The sequence below is a fragment of the Acanthochromis polyacanthus genome, chromosome 6 (genome assembly GCF_021347895.1).
Source record: "Acanthochromis polyacanthus isolate Apoly-LR-REF ecotype Palm Island chromosome 6, KAUST_Apoly_ChrSc, whole genome shotgun sequence".
Lineage (NCBI taxonomy): Eukaryota > Metazoa > Chordata > Actinopteri > Pomacentridae > Acanthochromis > Acanthochromis polyacanthus.
The window spans coordinates 35,667,013-35,689,574 of NC_067118.1; the positions used below are offsets into that span (position 1 = coordinate 35,667,013).

At 40.5% G+C, this 22,562-nt stretch overlaps 1 protein-coding gene across 2 annotated transcripts; it reads left to right on the top strand.

Moving 5' to 3' along the window:
• Positions 1–33: 33 nt before the first annotated feature.
• mybpha (myosin binding protein Ha) lies at positions 34–22,166 on the top strand. 2 transcript variants are annotated; one of them, XM_022191769.2, is made up of 13 exons: positions 34–833; positions 3,099–3,164; positions 3,826–3,960; positions 4,626–4,793; positions 9,153–9,241; positions 9,355–9,550; positions 9,937–10,076; positions 11,086–11,245; positions 12,234–12,370; positions 17,238–17,424; positions 17,557–17,619; positions 20,802–20,844; positions 21,795–22,166. In XM_022191769.2, the coding sequence occupies exons 1-11, from the start codon at positions 617–619 to the stop codon at positions 17,595–17,597; spliced, it is 1,536 nt and encodes a 511-aa protein (XP_022047461.2). In that variant the 5' UTR covers positions 34–616; the 3' UTR covers positions 17,598–17,619; positions 20,802–20,844; positions 21,795–22,166. The 2 variants fall into 2 exon arrangements, with proteins under 2 accessions (XP_022047461.2, XP_051805007.1); XM_051949047.1 differs by lacking the exon at positions 3,099–3,164.
• The last annotated feature ends 396 nt before the right edge of the window (positions 22,167–22,562 follow it).

Here is a 22,562-nt window from a genome sequence, read left to right on the forward strand (position 1 = left end):
AAATTAGATTGTATGAATTTTCTCTGTATATGGAGGTTTCTGTGTAAGTATTTTGCACTGATTTAATTGAAAATGTAATTATAAGGAATGTATTGCTTGCACTTAAACAAGATTATCTGTGCAAACTCCTGACAAAGATGAGGATGTGGCTGAAGGAGGGTGGGAGGGCGTCGTCCACTGATCGAAGGGTCGGCGGTTCGATTCCCACTCTGACCTAGTCATGTGCTGTTGTGTCCAGCGCTGCTCTCACACTGGTCTATGAATGCGTGTGAATGTTGGTGGTGGTCGGAGGGGCCGTAGGCGCGGATTGGCAGCCACGCTTCCGTCAGTCTGCCCCAGGGCAGCTGTGGCTAAAATGCAGCTTACCACCACCAGAGTGAGAATGTGAGTGAATGAATAATGGATCCATTGTGAAGCGCTTTGAGTGCCCAGAAAAGCGCTATATAAATAATATTATTATTATTATTATTATTATTATTATTATCAAGAAGGTAGGCGGGTGTAGAAGTCAGGGAATGGGTGGAGTTGCCCACAAGCCCCCCCAACACTCCCTGTATATATATTACCCACGACCCTTCTGGCTCCTCATCCAGAGCACTGGCCGTCTGTCAGCGAGATGCCAGGCAAACCTGCCCCCATCAAGAAGTCTCCAGCCAAGAAGGCTGCCGAGAAGGCGCCTGAGCCTGCGCCGGAGCCCGAACCTGCTCCTGCAGAAGCTCCACCTGCAGAAGCTCCACCTGCGGAGGCTCCACCTGCGGAAGCTGCTCCAGCCCAGGCACCGACCGATGCAGCTCCCGCAGCCGAGGGAGAAGCTGCTCCCGCTGCTCCTCCAGGTATCTCCATGACTGCAAAAATAAATCTTGGAAACGGACGGCGAAACTCGCTTTACTAAATGTAAATAGGTTCAATGCAAAATTGGAGAAAAGAAGCTTTGTTTTTTCCTGAAAGGTATAATAATAACTGTTGAAACTTTTTCAGAGAAGTGTTGATTGCAGATTTTAGAGGCTGGCATTTGTGCTGCTGTTAAATTGTATTTCTTTTTTTGCACAGTTTTTTTTTAAATCACCGAGTGTAGACTAAATGACACTTCTGTATAATGCAGTACAGTTCAACAGCACTATAAACTACTTACTTAGAAAAACTTGCATTTTATTTTCTACTAAACCTGAGTTATAACCTTCACAAGATAAATTAAGATGGGATCAAATAAATTCACAAGTTTCAGCAGCTTGATACAAATAAACCATATTTAGGAAAAAGACAAGGACTTTTTAATAGTGCAGTAAAGATAAAAACTAAAGATAAAGATAATACACTTTTCACATGTACGGATTTGCATGAGGGTTTTCAATTAGCGTTAACTTCTACTAGTTTTGACTAGCCAAGTCAAATAAACTGAGAACTAAGTGTATATGCATGTTATTTTTATTTGCATGCACCTGATCTTGACAGTGACTCCCACAAATTACAGCCTCTAAAATTCATTAGACATTCACATCATCGTTGGAAGGTGAGCAGTGCATGACATTTTGATGCTTAACAGTGATGCTACACCACTTGCTCAGCCTTCCTACTTTTGCTAGGAACTGATATAATAGGTGAATGGATTATGCAAACACTCTGACTCCTTTTTGAAAAACTAATCTGCAGCCCTTTGATTTGACTCCTGATGTTCAGCAGTTGAACCCAAGGACATTAACTGTAACTCCAATCACTCTAGAACTGTCAATTTCCAAAGCTGTGTCCTGAAAATGAAGCCTGGATCCACACTGAAGACAAACTACTGCATTGTAAAACTGAGCATGTGCACCTCTAATGCTGTTTATCAGTGGTTGAGGCTACAACACTTTAAATTGTTGAACTTAATTAAAGGAAAACCACTGATAACTAAATTAGTAAAGTCGTATTTATTTGCTAATTTTCTTTTCAATCAATTGCTCCATCATCTTTCAGCACAAATCTAACATCAAATGTATTGCATTTGATGGAAATCACATTATCAATCACCATTTACTGACCATTAATTAAATTAGCCTTTGTCAAAGTGCCGGCACCCTGCAGACACAGTTCTTATAGGAATCAGCTTAACATGTAGCATCACAAAATGTATTTGACTTTCATGATGGTTGTATTTCAGGACCCACTAGTGATGTCTACGTCACCGCTTGGGTATTGTCAAACACAGAGGCGAACCAGTCTTCGTTCATTCTTGTTTGAACTGCCTTCTCTTGCTCTCTGTCTACATGCAACAGAAGGCATTCCTCCTCTCTAGTGTTCAAAGAGTCTGTTCACCAGACCTCAGTGATGCATCAGCTGATGGATTTAGTTGAATGGCATCTGTTTTTTTGGGAGGGTTTTTGCCTGCTAACCTCGACATGTAACCGCTAACTTCAGCTGATGCCCCCGTGACAGAGGAAGGAGCCGATTCGACATCTCCCACTGAGGGTAAACACACACCACAGGCGGCCCGTGCACACAGGCTGGAATGCAAGATGTGTGTTTGTGTCCCACTGTGATCCACACATGTCGTGTATATTTCTTGCTTGTGGTCTGTTGTGTTATCCTATTTGTATCTCAGTCTGTAACTTCATCATGTGTACATTTCTGTCTTTTGTGACTGTTTATTCAACCCGTAAAGTTTTTCTATGTGGGCATGTAGAGGTCTTACACAAATGTCGGGGGTCAATTTTTGGCTCATCCATTGTTCTTGTCACTATGAATGTTCTCACTGCTTTATCCTGCTGCTTGCTTCAGTGGAGTATGTCTTGATCAAATTATCTGCATGAGTAAAGTTTTAATGTACTTTACTCATTGGCTTCCCTAATGGCATCTTAACGCTAGCTGCTGCTCCTGCTGCAGATGCTCCATCCGATGGTAAACATATACCACCACACAGACGATCACTACTCAATTACAACATTTTTTTTCGACCTATGATGCCTTTCCTTCTTTGCGAAGGCTTGTGGATTTTTTTCCACAAAACTTTAAACCATATGGAAAAGATTCCCTGGATGTCTATCAGGTGTTTTTTTGTTGTTGTTTTTTTTGCCTGTGTTCGTTTCTAAAGCAACATTAACCTCCTGCTTGTTTAATACTAGCTGCTCCAGCTGAAGCTGCTGTAGTTGAGGAGCCACCCAAGGCCCCCACACCCCCACCTCCTACAGGTAACACCAACATCTCTGCGGTTTAGCTTTGTCCCAGCTGACTAGCTGAACAGCCCTCTTATAAACCAACAATGTTCAGCTTACTATCATGCATGACAAAGAAAAGCATCATTTGAAAAGCTGGGAGCTGCAAATGTTTGGCTTTCATTCTTTAGAAAATGTCTAAAGTCATATTTGATTATCAAAATAGAATGACTAATTGTTGTACCTCAGTTCAGGTGATGGCAGCATGACATGCATATTAACGTAGTGCAGAACTATCAATAGCTTTGACAGTGAATTCCAAAGTCGTCTTCTTATTATTCTTCTCATTATTATTATTATTATTATTACTTGATTCCAGTTGTGAAGATTTGCTGCTATTCTTAGTCTTTAAATTGAATATTGTTGGGTTTGGGGCTTTTGGCCAAGCAGGACATTTGAAGACACCACATTGAACTACAAGAAATATGTCATGGATTTTTTTCTACTGTTTTCCCACGTCTCATTTTTTAATAAAGAAAAATCTGCTCATTACTGCATAAAATAATCTACATGTAATAATGTTGTGCAATGGAAAGTATGTAAGTTCCATTATATGTGTATATTAAGTGTGTTTAAGCTTGTCTTGCTGTTGTCCCAGTCAAACTTTGCTTATCTACCTTGTTTGAACCTCTTACAGTCCCCACCAGTGCTCCTCTGGAAGTGTCTGTGGATGATGTGAACGACTCCAGCCTCACCATTAAGTGGATGACACCGGAGACCATCGGAGACTCCGGCCTGGACGGATACACCATCGAGTACTGCAAGGATGGAAGTAAGTCTGTGTGTGTGTGTGTGTGTGTGTGTGTGTGTGTGTGTGTGTGTGTGTGTGTGTGTGTGTGTGTGTGTGTGTGTGTGTGTGTGTGTGTGTGTGTGTGTGTGTGTGTGTGTGTGTGTGTGTGTGTGTGTGTGTGTGTGTGTGTGTGAGACTGCACCTGTCCACAGAGTGTCAGAGGCCACATAGACTCACAGCCGTATACGGCAGGCATCAGTGCGGCGGCTGTCACCATATCTCCCGACACCACTTTTAGAAGTGCTCGTTTGCTCAGATGACAGCGTGCCTTCTGAGGTTTCATCATGGTGGCCAAAGTGTACTTCTTATGGGCAGGTTGTTTGTAAACTTGTGTCGACAGGTGATAAACCACCTAACATGCCTCATTAAGGGATGCTTTATAATTTGGAAATTGAAAAACATATTAGGACAAAGATGTATTTAAGATATAATCGATTAGGGCACATGGGTACAAATGGTATTAAACTGTTTGATTCCTGGCAGGCTGGATCTCTCTTTTATCTTCCCTGCTTCTAATAAAGAAAACAAAGCCACCAAACAGAACAATCTATACAATTTGCAGCCTTTTAAAGCTATAAGACGTATGATTCTCTGTTAAAATTATGCTGAAATCCACTCACTAACCGAAACCTTTGATTTCCCAACAGCAACAGACTGGGTTGTGGCTAACGAGGACCTGACCCCGGCTAATCGTTTCTGCATCAGGAATCTGACAGCCGGTGACCTGTTGCGTGTACGCGTGGTGGCTGTAAACCCCGGTGGCCGCAGTGAACCTGGTGCACTCGCTGAGCCTGTGCACATCCGCGAGATTGGTGGTCAGTAGCAACCGATGTGATTTCTCCACTCGACAGAGGGAAACTGCATGCACACTGTAGGCCTGAAAATCTATTCTGTTCCTCAGAATCATACCAAGTTTGTTCCCATCTTTGCATCTCTACACACCACATTGTTATTCTCATTTTAGAAAGGAACCAAACTTGTCTTAAAAATGAGAGTTTCGCTTGATGGTGGAGCTGCACAGAAGTGTAACTCTGCACAAACTGTCCAAACCTGCTACTGGATATCTTGCAACAATCTCTCCCAAATCCCTACAGTCAAAACAACATGTGTTTATAAAAGATACAGTCAGTAACTGAAGCATACGGTGGTGTAAAGACAACTTTTAAAACGGTGTCTCCAACCTCTTAATCAGGAGATCTCTGATAGTGGCAACTTATGACCTATCCTTAAAATACTCATGTTGCAACCAGGGAGGCAGAGGTGGTATTAACAGCCGGAGTCTCAGATGGACTGCACAGATGCATGTGCATAAATCCCACAGGTGCTGACAAGTGCTTTCATTAGCTGTAAATCATGCTTTCACTCGCATGTACGCACATCTTCAGCAGACTGCTGGATTGACATCACAAATAACACAGTCAAGCTCTCCAATTTTTGCTCCTGCATTTATATTTTTATAAAATAAGGAGCAGCAAGCTATGCACCTTTGTTATTTTATGTCATCATGATATAAGCTATTTATTTAGCACTTTATAACAAAAAATGCATTATAAATAATAATATGCAATAAATATGCATTGCACATTTAAGATTGTAGTTGGAAAAACATGTACTTTGCATAAGAACAGCAAAAAGACCCAAAACAAGCATCCAAAGCACCAAGAATGGATGAGAAGGAATCACTGGACTGTTCTGAAGTTGTATAATCCTGATCTTAATTCAGTCAAATATCTATGGAAAGAGCTGAAACTCACATGTGTTTAAAGGCGCCATCATACCAATGTGCTACACTATCTGTCTACAAAGTGTCTAGCGCTGAGACGGTCTTCAGGATGATTTAATGGTTGCCAGACAAAAGACCACATTTGGCTAATGAGGCATCTGGCAGTCATGTTATTTATTGACCTTAACCTTGTCACTGCAGCCTCACTGCACCTTAGTTTATGGCACTGCAGCTCCAGCTGCCCTGTCGTCTGACGCAGGTACAGCTTAAGAAAGTTTCAGTACATGTAAACCAAATATAAGAAAGCTCTTTTTAATTCACAGTTTTGCAGAAGTTTAATTTTCATTCAAACAGTGTGGCTCTAGAGATTAAAATGTTGGTCTTTGATAGTTCTGCTCCTCTGATCCAGACTGAAATATCTGCGGCTAGATTGCCTGTCGCAATTTGGTGCAATTAGTATTCGCAAAAGCCTCGACTGCTACGTGCTGAGTACTAATTAGCACGTATTATCATGCTAACGGTGTAAGCTAAGATGATAAACATTATAGCTGACAAACATCAGCAAATTAGCACCATCATTATGGCAATGCTGATGATAGCATATAACTTAAGCCTTCCTGCACTTTAATACAGCTTAATGTGTAAAATGCGAGTTTGGAAAACTACTTTTTTACCTTGAGAAAGATTCACCATGACAAAAATGAATTGCAAGCCAGATACGAAGTCTTGCCTTTGATTTAATTAAATGCAAAGTAAAACTACTTCCCAAACTAGAATTTGAATTCATAACATTCTCAAACTATAGGAAACCAGTCATTTGATGTCCATTCTTACTACTTGACTGATTTCTGTACTTCATACCAGTCAGTACCAAAAAGTAATGCAGTTGACTGTTGGCTCTGCTGCACAATACATCTTCTCTCTCATTAAGCTGGGGTTTTTGTCAAAAACTGAGTCATTTTTTGGGTAGGTTATTAGTTATTATGTCGTAATATAAGCCACTATTCTACTTGCCACTTCAAAATACGTGCATCCTCATTTCATGACAGCTTTCTACTGCTGTCAATGTAAAGGGCTGAAAATGCCCCTAAAGCATGTTTGTGTTGTCATTTGTTGACACCAGAGTTGATTCTGTTGCTATTGTCGTGATTTTCCATCTGCACTGAGTCACACTGACACAGCGTCGACCTGAGCTGACTTGCCCCAGTTATCCCCATCCAGAAACACAGCTTACTGTCTGAGCATGAGCATGTTTTCTGGTTGGTGTTCCAAACAGAACAAACAGGAACCTTTGGTGGAGAAATGCGGTCATGCAGTCAGACGTGCTGGTCAACTGAGGGGAGCGAAACATGAGCCTAATTGATGGATTCTGGGTGGCTTGTAAATTCAGCCGTGTGTCAGTCTCGCTGTCCGGCCCACACATCTATCCACATGTACAAGCTTCTGGTGAAGACACACTGTCCTACATATGCTGAAAGCCCCCCACAAAGACACTTTATCCAGAGACAAAGGCAGATTACAGATTGTTTGCGGGGGGACTTGCCGGCTGCTGGATGCTGTAATGCCAGCAGCACTTCAGGGCATTGTTGGGAAGTGTGCTGATTAGCAGGGATTACTGTTTGAGCCAAATCTGGAGGCAGACATGATCTTCTTGGGAAATGATGGTTCCAGGAGACAGATCACAGCCTGTGCAGTGATATAGTGACAAGTGTAAGGACGAAGCACGCTGGGAAAGACACCAAGTTAGATTTAGTGCAACTGAGGGAGAAAGTGCGAGAGTATGATCCTAGTAGAAGATGGACACGAGGCTGATGGGGATTGAGATAAGAGGACGTTTTGAGTGGATGAGGAGAAACAGGCTGCAGCAGGATGAAAGAGGTGATGGAGGGCAGCAGCTTGGTGGTTTTATGTATCCTCTAAGCCCAGAGGGCTTTCCAGACATTTGCTGCTTATGCGGAAACATGTGAGGGATGCTGTTCCTGATACTTCGCACCCGGCAGGAACGAAACTATTCAGCATGGTGGTTGGGTAGATATCTCACAAAGTCTTAGCCATGATGCAGTTTCACCCATATGATCTTATTCACAGCTAGAACTTACTGGTATTTGTGGCAATTGATTCTAGATATGATGTTGGCGCTCTCTAGTAGGTTGTAGCAGATGATGCCTTTCTGCTGTTTCTTTGAGCATGACACGAACGAACACGTGTCAGTGTTCATCCAAGACTTTTTTGTCACCAAAGCTATTTTAGGAGCTACTGGATGCAGGGTCTTCCTCTTTTGCCTCTCTCTGCCCAGATACTATGCTTTTCTTCAGACAGTCAAAAACTTTGTTCAGCTAAATTTCCTCCTTTTTTCCTTTTTAATTCATGGTAAAAGTAGGACTTAAACATGCAGACAGTGGACGCTGCAGTGTAATATTGCACCATAACTGAATGTGGTATCATATAAATTTGGAAATACTGGTATAAATGTATTTATCTTAGTCATTTCAGTTCAGGAATTGAGTTTTATGTTTTGCTTTTTGCATGTGTTCTGCAACATCTATTCCTTACTGTATTAAAAAATAATAATAATTTCAGTGCTTATAGCGAGCAGCTATTTTGATTGTCAGTTCATTGTTTACCCTTTACAATTTGACAGAAAAAACTGTGATTTGCAGTTTCTCTGCTCATACAGATGCCCTTAATGTGCTATCTTTTCCAGTCAAGATTCCACATTCAAGATCTTCAATCTGTCATTTATACGATTGAGAACAGCTGCAAATCATTACAATCAATCAGTCAATCAATCAAAATTTATTTGTAGAGCACATCGCAACAACATAACAGAAGACCGAAATACTTTCCAACAGCATAATAAAACAAAACAAAACAATGCAATTTGGATTTCTATAAAACCATTACATTTCCAAAGCTCAAGTTCGAAAATATTTGGTAGTTTTGCTTGAAAAGTTTTTACCAATAAATTGTTATTGCTCAGTTAACTAATTGCTATAGATGTAAATTGTACATTGTAATGATAATCCATTCTAAAAGACTAAAAACAACCTTGTTTATGACATCAGCTTCATTATCACAACTGCTAAAACGATTTTCGGGGATGTGCTTGCATGGGTGGAGCGTATGAACGAACTTGTGGGTTAATTTTAGCTCCTTCAGTCATGTTCTCTTGACAGCTTTGCCTAGCACTGACTAATCTATTTGGGTCTTGTTGACCAACCATTTTGAGCATATGTGACCCTACTTTGAAGGCAGAATGTGTGCACCACACCAGTTTGTACACTGTACACTGACTGGTAATGTTAGCTCATGCTGGCAAGTGGATGATTTATGTTGTTGCCCAGGTGAAGTCATTTGTATTTTCGTCCTATATGCAATAAATCAGCTCAATCAATCAGAATGTACAATGTGGTTGAGGCAGCAGATAAACATGCTTGACTTGACTTTTCAGAACGTCCCAAGATTCGCCTGCCCCGCGCTCTCAGATCTCGCGTCGTCAGGAAAGTTGGAGAGCAGATCAACCTGGTCATCCCTTTTCTTGTAAGCTATCACACACATACATCTGCTGTATAGTTCATGTAAAACACACACAGCTGAGAGAGAAACCACTACATATTATCTTGTGTTTTGCCTTTCTTGTTGCAACGCCTCAGGGAAAGCCCAAACCTGCCGTGTCCTGGCTTAAAGATGGTCAACCTTTGGATACCAAGAGGGTCAACGTCAGGAACAGTGACAAGGACAGCATCATTTTTGTCCGCACAGCTGAGAGGGAGGACTCTGGCGTTTACGAGATGACTGTTAAAGTGGACAGCTTTGAAGACAAAGCCACCATCACCCTTCAGATTGTGGGTCAGTCATAATGTCAACAAGCATGCACATATGCCTACATGGAAAGTGTCTGTGTGAATGGGGACTTATTTCCGACTGCCCCGACGAGTCTGCTCAGCTGGTGTCCATTTGACTTCATGGTTTGGAGACTTGTGACTTGCTCCAACAGAAATTCAAAGCATTAGACAACATAAATGACACCTCTAATACCAGCGCCCTTTGACCCAGACAGTCTGAACGTGTCGTCAGCTGCTGCTGTTAAATGTATAGGTCGGATGTCAGAGGCATCACGTCGAAAATATATGGTTCACTTTTGATCTTATGTAACTGGGAGACACCTTTCATCCAAAAACAGTAGAGATTATTTTGATCTTTTATGTGATACTTACAGTAATGTGTCTCCTCAGAGCTGCCTGGTCCTCCTGCTAGAGTGAAGATGGTGGACAGCTGGGGCTTCAACGCTGCTCTGGAATGGACTGCTCCCAAGGATAACGGCAACACAGATATCACCGGATACACCATCCAGAAGGCCGACAGGAAGACTGGGGTACGATAGATGAATACATAAAATGCCTATTTCTAAACCAACCAAATGTATTGTCAGACAGTGTGAAGTTGCCGATGTAAAGCAGGATAGTACACATGAGTAGTTTAAGGTCTGATTTCTTCCAATGCTGACTGAGCGGTTAAGTCTTTGGGCCACTAATCAGAAAATCGGAGCATCAAACCTCAATCTTGCCACTGCTGGACTCTTGAGTAAGGCCCTTAACCCTTCCTGCAAAAGGGGTGCTGTACCATGGCTGACCCATTGCTCCAAATCCAATTGAAATATGTGAAAACAACATTTGACAATGCTGTGATCGTGACAAATAAAGGCTTCTTCTTCTTCTTCCAGTGATACTGATACCATCAAAACAACACCGCATGATGTATAAGATCAGGCCATACCATGTGTTTACCTGTGTTTTCATTCTTTGTTTCAATATTTGATACAAGGAGGGTGGAAAGAGTCAATGTCTCATTACAGGGTCATAATGTTATCAGTGGAAATAGTTTTGTTCAAAGAACGTGACTGAAAACAGGATTACCGAGCATTTTTTCTAGCTAACTACATGTTTTATTCCCTTAGATGCATATCAGCAAAAGAAATATGCAGGTTAAAACACAAACTTTTCATTTAACTTAAGACAGGAAAATCTGAAGTAGATAATATATTTTTAAATCAGCTGGCAAAAAGAGTAATGTTTTAAGAGTCACTTTATCGCGCTGACTTACCTGAAACAGAATCCTACTAAAAATTTACTGTATATATAAAAATATAATCTTGATGTGCATTTAGACACAGCTATGTCTGAGGTAAAATCAATATTCACACATATAGATATTACATATGCATGTATACACAGCGTTTAACCATCAGCATGGTTTGAAAAAGAGTGGATCAGGGTACAAGATGTGAAGAAAATGTGAAAAATAAATTATAAATGATTCAGTACTGTATGATTTCCTGTCCATACTGTTCTGAACTGACCATTCTTTTGCATCTTCACCTCCAGGAGTGGTTCACAGTGCTGGAACACTACCACAGGCTAACCGCCACCGTCTCAGACCTCATCATGGGCAACTCGTACGCTTTCAGGGTGTTTTCTGAGAACCAAGTGGGCATGAGTGAGATGAGCGCCGTCACCAAGGAAGTGGCCAACATCCAGAAGACGGGTAACCGTCTCGATCCAATGCTTTCATTCTTCTGTGGTCAATTTGTTTACAAGAGAAAGGTTTATTTTTATGAGCTGCTCTAAGTCTGTGAGAGTCTAAAGTGAGGTGAAGATGTGAGGAGTGGAAATGGCCTTGGCACTGCTTTAAACACAAGCTGGTCACTCTGTTGGACAGTGCACAGCTATACTGAAATAAATTTTAAGAGGCTGCGACAACGTTAAAACAGGTGGTGTTACTGTGTGTTTGTGTATGTGTGTGCACGCCTGAGTGCCAATTTGCCAATTTACCTGTGCCAGCTACCCTGCAACAAATGTCAGCAGTGATGCAAGGTCAGTGTACACCCCCTGTCAAAAGTTTTGAGACGGGTTCTTATTCAAATGAATGAAAACACATCTCAAAACCTTTGACGGGGGGTGTATATCAGCAGTGCTCTGTACTTTTATAGTATGGATTGCATGAAAAGTAGAAACCTATCAATAGAAAGTTGCTTACATCTGTTAAGTTTTTAATAATTTTTGCATTGTATCGCACAATTTTACCAATAACAAAAACCACAATCAAATATATTTTCAGTAATATTCCAATATTGTCAGCCATCTTAGCCCTTTCTTTTGTTTGATAGGTTTTTGCTCCTGCAGTCTTTGCTGATCTCGTATGACCAGTAGCTTATGATAGGTAATTTTAATTCATTTTAACAAATTTTGCAATATTTTGCATTGCTATGTCAGTTTGCTCTTCTCTACATGTATTGTGCTGCTGCATTAGTTTAGCATTTTGCAATCCCGGTACATATTATAGTGCTGATTGGCCACAAAACGTTAGGTGGTGTGACTTTACCATCCAAGTGAGTAAAGTTGTGGGTAACAAGGACTCCTGCGTGGACAATGTAGTTGTTGATAATTACTGTCCTGTACATAAGCACAGACTGGTTTTGTAATTCTAGATGTAGTGACCACTAAGATGTTAACCTTGTTTTATGTATTACCAGGTATTGTCTACAAACCTCCTGAGTACCCGGAGCATGACTTCAGTGAGGCACCGAAGTTCACCACACCTCTGAGCGACCGGGCCGCCACTGTGGGATACACCACTAAGCTGCTGTGCTCTGTTCGTGGATCTCCTAAGGTCAGACTCACACTCCAACTGTCTAAATGTCTGTGTGGTTTTCACAAATTACCATGAATATGTTAAAGAGAATTTGGAAATGTTTAAATTTATTTTGTCGGGTTTTCTTGCTTTTCCATGACAGCAAACTAATTGGTCTTTAGACTATTGATTGGACAAAATAAGTCACCTTGGACGTTAGGAAACTGCGATAGTTAACGTTTACTGTTTTCTGACATTTAAAAGATCGAATGTATCACCATGAAAATAATCAACACTCAAGAGTGATTCTTTTCAGAATATTGTTGTATCGTGTGATTGGATGTTTGAAGCACATGCTCACAGAAGAGGTGCAGTCGAACCAAAATCTGCCTGATAAAATGGACTTGCATGGTGGGGGGCAAAAGCAATGTGGAGAAGAGCCTAGATAGGCCTATAAACACAATCTGTATGCAACAACAGCAATCCACATCTCAAAGTTTTAAATTTCGCAGCAGTTTTTTCGTTGAACCTTGTCACTGTCCTTACACAAAAAAACAAACAGCATCTCTTCCTTCTACAGCTCACATTATTTTTCAATGCAGTCATGAACATGAATATAAACAAACAATATTACCTGAATGAGAGAGTGGCCCTCTAGACTTTGCAGAGCTTTGTGACTTCAAGGGTCAATCAGATTAAGCTCTGCACAAATGAAGAAGGATCTGGGTCTGGGATCTTTCTGTGTGGAGATGCATGTTCTCCCTGTGTCACTGTGGGTTTTCATCGGGTTCTCCAGCTTCCTCTTACAGTCCAAAGACATGCTGAGGTTAAGTGGTGATTCTAAATTGTCTGTAGGTATGAGATAGATGAGATCAGGTAGATGTTTCCCAAAAGACTTAATGTGGATTAAATTTTAGTCGAATATAAGGAGTAAAGTGCAGTGTGGCTGTTATGGCTGTCATCATCTTGGCAGTGTCTTACTCCTCCTGACTCTTAAATCTGAAACCAAAAATGAGCAAAGAGTAGGAGTGTGAGTTATGCTGAGGTAGCAAACGTCTCCAGGCCATGACTGTCCTATGATGACCCTCCCCTGTCACTCAGTGGTGGCCACACCCTGAATTATGCATATATTTAGGCCTTAATACAATTTAAACAAATAAGTTATATCAAAAGTCATCTGTTTTACATTTGTCATTAAGGAGAAATGTAGCTGTAGCAACCAAAACAGTTTTTTGTGCCAGGCTGTAAGCATGTTTATTTCTGCTGTAAATTTGGGCATTTTAATATGGACGTTTATGGGGATTGACTCGTTTAGGCACCAACCTTAAGTGCTGGCTTCACTTTTCACATTTACTACTTATAATAAAGAACCAGAATGTTTTTTTTTTAATTAAAAAGTTTTGTTTTAACCAAGGACCCTCGATTAATCATCAGATATACAATATACCGTTTCAACTGAGGTATTAATAACACAGCTACAAAGATGCGCTGTTGAACTGAGGCAGGGCTTGCTCTGGTATGTCTGTGTGAGGTTTCAGTGTCTCTCACTGTTCTTGGCTTCCACTGCTCAAGTTAAACTTATCTTTACAGTTGCCTGACCGACGCACAAAGATTAGTTGGCAGGCCAGGGTGGAAATGCAGTTGATTATTCACCCCGGCTGTCCTTGGCTTCTCCCTGAGGACGGCAGTGGTTGGACAGTCTTCACATGCCAGTATCTGGTAGACAGATGTTTCAAAAACAGCTGAGAATGTTTAGAAACCATTGTGTGATTATTTTTTCTTTAATGGGGCATTTGTCAACATGTGAGTGTAATAGTTTAAAATATGGTTCATCACAGGAGCCAAAGACATTTTCTGTGTTCAAGAATAAAGACCTAGTTCCTGGTTTATGCCTGTGCCTGACTTAGACTTGTCTAAATGAGTCTTTCCTGCCATCTCTGTGGGCCAGAAACCTTCAGTGCTGCAACCAGAGCAGCTGGGTCATAGCAGCTGTGTGAAAACATATCCACTGATCATCTGTAGGGGACTGTGGAAAGAGGAACTTGTAATATCCCTGTCATACATGAGACCCTCATACTGTGACTGTGCACCGAACCTATGTTTAACCCCATCCATACAAAACTGTTGCCACAGATGAATTCCTCAGTGCCTCCTTTCAAAAACTTTTCTTCTACATCACTAGAACCCATGTCATTAATTATGTGCTGTGTCTTGTCAGTTTCTCTTACACATTCACTCTGTCTTGCCCAACTACTTGTGCACACTCGTTCTCCCTTTTTAACTTCATCATTTATATGGCTACTATAAATAAAATTATGTCCTGCTTAGTGGGTTGTAAGTGTTTTATAGCAAGTGTTTATTGAGCCACTATCTCTTCCATGGCATGGAGTGAGGAGACTGTTGAGGAGGTGCAGCAGAGAGGCATGTTCAGTGGTGTGATAACTTCTCCCGCTGTCCCTGATAAAGAGCTGTCACATACAGAGGTAGAGACTACATCAGGAGCTGGGGGAGGAAAGATAAGCAGGGGAATCAAAGAAGAGACAGTGATAAGGATGATGGCCTGTTGTTCTGTCATGGTTAAGTGGAGATGATTCTGTATCGCAGAAGGTACTATTTTTGCCACCTGTCCAGACTGCAGCTCTGGTGTCAGTATAAGTGACTCTCTGCAACATGTGTGGACAAACATAAGACAGAACAGGGAGAAAAGAGTACTGGGTATCAGGACTGGGAGAGGTGAATGGATTGGTTTTCAACTGTCTTCATTTAGCCACATCTGTCGGTTAAACAAGACCAATAGCTCTGAACTTTGAACATGCACAGAGTGACAACACAAGGTAACATACCAATGTTTAGGACGGACAATGTTCGTAATGTTCGCCGTCTTAGTTTAGTGTGTTAGAATCCTAGCAATTGCTATTTACTATCAAAACAAAGCACAGCTGAGGCTCATGAAAATTTTACATGTCATAAATCAAAGTACTGGACAGCAGGTGACTGTTAGATGAAAGGTTCACGAAGGATTACCATTGTTATTCACATATTTCCCAGGGTTAGGGTTAGGGGTATAGCTCACATCTATCCATAAATGTCAAACTCCTGGTGTTGCTTTAGAAATAGTCAGTGGATTGCTAAAGTTACTAAGACTCACCATCCTAGTAGTAAAATGGCAAACCATCCAACAGATCATGAGATATTTAAGTCCAGAACAAAGTAGGAGTCTGACTGATCAGCGTGGTCAGCCATGGAGTCATGGTGTGAGCATAGCTAAAAATGGATCTGCTTCAGGTTCTTTTTCTGTGTCTTTATGCTTTTATAGGCTGGTTCCAAAATCAATCTTACGCACAATCTCCTATTCTCATATAACCCAAGAATTTGATGCAAAACACAACTCCTTCTATTGTCTAAAACCTGCAGCTTTAGCATGTGTTCAGCGTGTTGGTTTGCAATGGCATCGTCAGCATTAGCAAATATCAAGTCTTCAGTAATCTGTCTTCTACCTAGGATGGTAAAAATAGTAAATGGGCTACACTAATATAGTGCCTCTCTACCTTAATAGACAAAGCGCAATTTTGTCTGTCAGTCATCCGCCCTCTTTCCAGTAGCCCACCGGGAGTACCTTGGGATTCAGTGTCTTCATCACATGTACGATGAGGAGCGAGGACTGCCATTAGCAAAAACATAACGTACCTCAACCATCTAAACCACAGCTGCTCTTAATGTGAAAAGATGTCCCTGGTTTTTGTCAAATGGTACATGCAGCGGACTCAACAGATGGCATTAGTTTTCATTTTGGAGTGTTTTTACAGATTAGTTTAATTTAAACTAAACTTAACAAATTCTCTCAGATTTCAGAATCTGCAAGAGTCTGAAAAAGAACCAGAAAAATGTTGAATTAAAAAATAATATTGCATTGCCAAAGCTATTTTGCTATATTAAACCTTAAGTTCCCCTACCACAAATATATTTCATTTAATATTATTCCAGGTATTTAAACCTCAAACCCTACAGCTTAGATGTTGGTGTGTGCACCTGCAGAGCCAAGAAAACCCAGTGAGAGGCCACTTGTTTCACACATCATCGAGAAAATTTGGAAACGGTTCCGAAATGTATCAGCTGAGGTGCAACTCAGTAAACAGAGTCACCTTGCATGAAGCTGGGCCATGAGGTAATCCTCACAGGGAGCGTGCTACTGAAACCCAATTCAGTACATCTGGGGTCAGGAAAAGGTTTATGTTTCTTCCACTCTATCCAACTCTCACACTCAGCGCCGGTGATCCGAGCTCAGTGGAAGACAAGCTGGAAACGGACACTACACAGTTGCTGTGTTAAAAGCTTGTACTGATGAAAAAGAAACTGATCTGATCAGTGGGTCTGCTGTAATAAACTTGTAATGTTGGGATTTCCACAGCAGTTTTCAACTTGAGAGGAAGGCAACATATTTATTGTCTAATGTGATTTAGATGGACTGACAGCTTCTTTGGATGTGATAGAGGCTTTGGCTTATTGGATCACGAAGTGTTTAAGATAGACAATCATATTTATGAACGTTAAAGGAGCTATGTAAAATGCTGATCATCATACGTAAAATTATACATTTTTTCTTAATTTTCTTATTAAATGAACCTTTTATTGTAGGTTTTTTTGTCCTGCAAAAACTATTTTTAATTGAGGGACAATAAAAAACTAAACTAAATTGTAACCTTAAAGTTCATTCCAGGTTTCTGCTTCCATTCCAAAAACTAGCACAGGTGCTAATGTAAGTTCAAGACATGAGCATGAGCTGAGAGGAAATTTTAGAATATGCCACAGCACCAATATGCCTAAAGACCAAGATAGAATAAGGAAGGTATGTTTGAGGAATGGAAATGTTAATGAGTGTATCAATGTGTCCTTCTCCATCTCTCAGCCAAAGATCGAGTGGCTGAAGAATCAAATGATAATTGGTGATGACCCAAAGTTTCGTCAGCTCTCCAACCAGGGCATTTGCTCCCTCGAGATCCGTAAGCCCTGCAGCTTCGATGGAGGCGTGTACACCTGTAGAGCCAAGAATGCCCAGGGAGAGGCCACTGTCTCCTGCAAACTGGAGGTCAAACGTATGTATCTCTAGAAATATTATATTCCAAATTCCAAACCATTATGAGATGTTGTAACTGTAAAGATACACTGGTATTTATGTATGCGCAAATCAAAAATGTTAACTAATAGTAACCTTGTTCTCCTAACAGAGGTTATTCTTGCAGAGACTGACAAGGAGAAGGGCAAATAAACCAATAACTAAACCCCTGGAGGTAAGGAATACAACATTAGTTTGGTAATTAATTTGCTAATTTTACCAATTAATTCATGGAATCAACTGTCCACTGTTTCCATTAAGCATGTATATTTGTTTATCATTCATGAATATACAATAAAACACATACAAATTTAGCAAAGATGTCCTATTAACAACAACCACCCCTCCTACTCTTGTCAGCCACAATGTTAAGTTGTTATTCTTTGTGAGGAGCATCAGTAGAAAGCAAGCGGACATTTCCTTTTAGTTTTGGAATATGTTCCACCTCTCATCCAAGAGGCTTCTGACTCAAGATGTAACGGAGAGCTCAGAACTGAAGAAGCCTCTTAAATGACATGACTCGTCTTCATAAAACGAAAAAGAAAACTTCAGTTGCTTTCTGCTGAAGCTCTAAGGATTACCGTGACCGGGATGACTGAGAATCTCCACAGACTTGCTTGGCAACTCCTAAAAGAAAACCTAAACAGACCACTTTCTGGCCATATATTTTGGATCATAGATGATCATAAGAACAGAACAGGCTTCTCCTGAGACCTATAGCATGCAAAACATGTCATTTGAGCAAATAAATGGACCAGGCCCTTTGCACAGAACAGACAGCCCTCCCTTGTGCTTGTTTCCTCATGTGTTGTAGGAGTTTATGGCTTTGTTCTCCACTCGGTCACCCATTCCTCCATAGGTGAGTTGAACAGGAACTGTTGGCGTCCTTTAGAAGACAGGGCTCAACCCAAAACTTCCATTCACTCATGAGCACAACTCAGACATTTTTATACAACTGTGCAGCTGTTTCTCTCCTGCAGAGCTGAACTGACCCAGCTGTGTTGTTTTAAAGGAAGCCCCAGATATGTTGCCTGTGGGAGCACATTTCAATGCTATATATTTATCTCCTAAGAAATAGTTTCTTATTGCAGTTTTCACACATAAGCCTTCTGTTTGAGAGATACTCACACAGTTGTCTGAGATTCAGACTGATAATCCTCCCACGGCTGCTGACCAGCCGTGAATGGCAGCATTCTTAAACACACTGCAATACATTAAAACCAATCACATGTAATGCTCCTGTCTCTCTTGCCCTCCTCTTTCCTCCTCCTCTCTGCTTTCATGTCTATACATCTTGTACATTGCCAACCCTGCTTTTGGATGTGGTAATGTGCCAAAGATTAATGTCAGTGCAAAAGAAATGCCAAATTTGATTGTTTTTACAGCTCTCGTCTTTCTATTTATACCCTCACTATTAGTCACATTCATGTTTGGGATATTGGTGTTTTAAATGCTCGAGTGGTGTAGCCTTTCAAGGAGTGCCGGGAGTGTTGACAAGATAGGCCTCATTAATATCTTTAAATAAAGCATAAAGTGGTGAATGACAGTGGCAAGATGAAAAACACAGAAAGGAGAGACACTTGCGAAGGTAAGAATAGCAAGATATATGTCTAAACAGTCTGGTAAAGAGATACACTGGATGGTTGAAGGTTGTAAAGGAGTTAGAGAGCGAAGGATAATTGTTTGATCCTACTGCAAAGGACATGCCACTGGTTCTTTTTACAGGACTATGAAGCACTACCACTTTCCACACCTACCTTACTTCACACATGAAGAAAAAGCCAATTATATTAAATAATTTCTCGATGGCAATTTTTTTTCTCTCTACATTTAGTTTTTTTCTCCTAAGCAGAACTTAATCTTGACTAATAGCCTCCCTGGAGCAATAAAATGCATAACAATTCAGTTAAGACAAGACATTAGATAACACAGTAATAAGTGATGCTTTTAGTGGGATTCTTCTATAACTCATTCAGGCAATGTGCTTATTAGTTACATTTTCAACCCAGTTAATCAATGATAAGGCTGCATTATTTGTAATATCTTTCAGCTGAGGATGCAGTGACTATTTGTTGTGTTTTTTGTAAGTTTAAACTGCTGTTCAGTTGTATTGTAAACTGCTAAATTTGTGATGTGAAATCAGTGGACAAATGAAAGTAGAATGTCATGACAGATTTTAGCAAACATTGTTAAAGTCTAAGTTCATTGCATATTTAGTGGAAACTACTTCCATCCATGAGTTGTGAGTTATAATGAGCACAGCACCACCACTGGAAATGACTAGATTATAAGCAGTTTATCCTATTCCTCCCCTTAGGAGAAATAATGAGCAAATATTAATGCAATTTAAGACAAGTTAAATCTGCGGAATTGAGACGTACATTTGATCACTACGACAAATTTCTGATGCCATTTCAATTCAGTTCATTTTTTTATACAGCACCAGTTTACAGCACATTAGGTCAGAGGACTTCACATAGTCATCAGAATGCATCTGAGTGACATTTTAATCAAATGTTGGTGTCCTGCTCCCATTTTATTTTGTAATTAGGAAATACAACAGAAAATACATTGGTTAAGTCCGATTTATCATTAGGGGAAGATTGCGATGTCATTCTGCCGCTTTACCTTGAATACAGGGCCTCACTTCCCTGTCTTAGTTGTTGACACTGGCCAATAAACTGGATGCAGTCGCTGTTCCACATGCACACTGCAAAATGACCTTCAGTGTGGTCAGGGACACAAGTGTGTTCACACTGTACTGTAAACGGGGTCACATGCCTTCCTGACCACCCCACAAATGAGGCTCAAGCGTTCAGATCTTAATGCATTCTCAATGTGTTTGGATGCATTCACACTTGTATTTACAGCTGTCCTCCTGCGATCACATTACCAGAAGCGCAAACTGTGCTCTATAAATGACATGATCATGCTAGTGAGTCTGTGCACAGTGTCAGGATGTGGTCCTATAAGACGCAGCTATACATAGGAGGGCACCGCAAGGGGGAGAACGAGGGATTAGGCAGGGAGCGCCTTTGGGCGGGAGGTAGCGGTGATGTCAGCGCAGCACTCCACAGCTTCTAAAAATGACTCCAGATGATGTGACACACAGCCAAACTCTTCACATTACCATGAGTCAACAGGCCAAGTGGAGTGCTGTGAGAGGAAGGGAGAATGGGCTAAGAGGGCAAAAACCGAGCCAGAAGATAATCCTTGATGGAAAATGCCCATGGGATCTCACAAGCACACACGCACATAGAAGACCTTAAAAACATCAACACACACATTGGTGGCCAAAGTGATTAACACCTGATGACTCCTTTAACCCTCCTCTTTCTCTAATCATCTTTCCATCAGTGCCTATAAAGGACCAGCGGAAGTCCACGTCTTATATGTTAAGGTGAGCGTGTGTGTGTGTGTGTTTCCTGTTCTGTGAAGATCTCCTTACAGAGTCACATTGTGGGGACATTCGTGAGTCCTCAAGATAAGTCTTAAAATTTAATGAATGTAAAAGTAATGTAATGTCCTTTGAACTGATGTAAACACAATATGTTTTTGTGCCCCTAACAGTGTTGTCATCACTCCAAATGAAAGAATAGTAGTGTATTACTTTGTAATGCTTTACCTGAGAAGTGCAAGCTAAGTCATGAATCCAGGGCCAGAGTCTAAGACTTGACCATGTTCAAATGTTAAAGATATTCAAAAGAATAACCAAGAGAAGTCAGCATTTGGAGGTAGCATGATTTATTGTCGACAAAAATTCAGGAGTAGTTCTTAGCAGTGATAATCACCACAAGAAAAAACAGAGATACTGAGCTGTGCACCGTCTTTTATGCTGTGAGAGTTGGTCATTTTTTCCTAAAGGACACATTATTGGAGTGACAGTTCTGACACTGTTATACTTTTCTAAATCTATTGGTCTGGTCATTATCATATTTCAGCCCTAGATCTCACTTTAAAGAAGACATGCGCATTAGGTTATCATTAGGTCATGTTTTGCAGAGAACATGCCCAGACATGTTCAAACTTTGCTCTATTATTTTGAGACATACTTCATGCATATTCTACCTTTATGTATTATGTTTCTGATACACCTCTTTTACGATAGATAGATAGATAGATAGATAGATAGATCATCAAAACCATCGAAGCATCAGTGATTACTAGAACATTCATCATTGTATATTTTCTGCATATTTTAACTCTGGTCTTCAGTCTAATAGCATTTGCCATAATTATATCATCTTATACTTTAGCATCCCAAAAACATTACACTACATACCCTTAAAACTGGCCCCAGCATACAAAAAATCCCTCTAATCCTTTGTGTATGTCTCCTATTTCTTCCAGAGTGTTTGAGGAGGTGAGAAAAAGTTGCGGCGGGCTGTGCAGCATTGTGTACATAATGAAGAAAGAGACAAAACACCACACCGACATCTCCATATCTGTTTCTACTCACTCATCCTGACTTTTTCACTTCTAGTGTGCAGGAAAGACACACACCATCCCGCATATCTTAGCTTGCCAAATGTTGTATTTTATTTTAATTGGTGACATGTATGTAAAGCTATAGTTACCGTGTTTTTTTCCTGCCTGTGCCCATTTGCTGTTTGTTACGGTATATATACAGTATACAGTATGTACAACTCAATAAAACTGAATCCTCAGAGATGGAATTGCAATGACTGTATGGATGTTTAATAAAAATTGTATTTTATTATATATTATGTGGATTTCTGCACAACTTTCAAGACACTTACAATTAAATGTCACCCAAATATATATACTATGTGTGTGTGTGTGTGTGTGTGTGTGCATATATATATATATATATATATATATATATATATACATACATACATACATACACTCCACCCCTGCAATGTATATGCCACCCCATTGATTTAAAAAAAAATTCAGTTCAGGTTTCAATTTTATTTATGTAATGTCATTACAGTTCAAATTGTCTTAAGACACTTCACAGAACCCATTTACCTGAACCCCCAGAGCAAGCCCTAAGACGACAGTGGCAAGTTCCTGGAAGGCTCAGTACTAGTCAGTTTTCTAGAGGGCAGTTTCTTGCTTGAACCCCAAAAGATCCCCAGTAGTCAGCTTCTG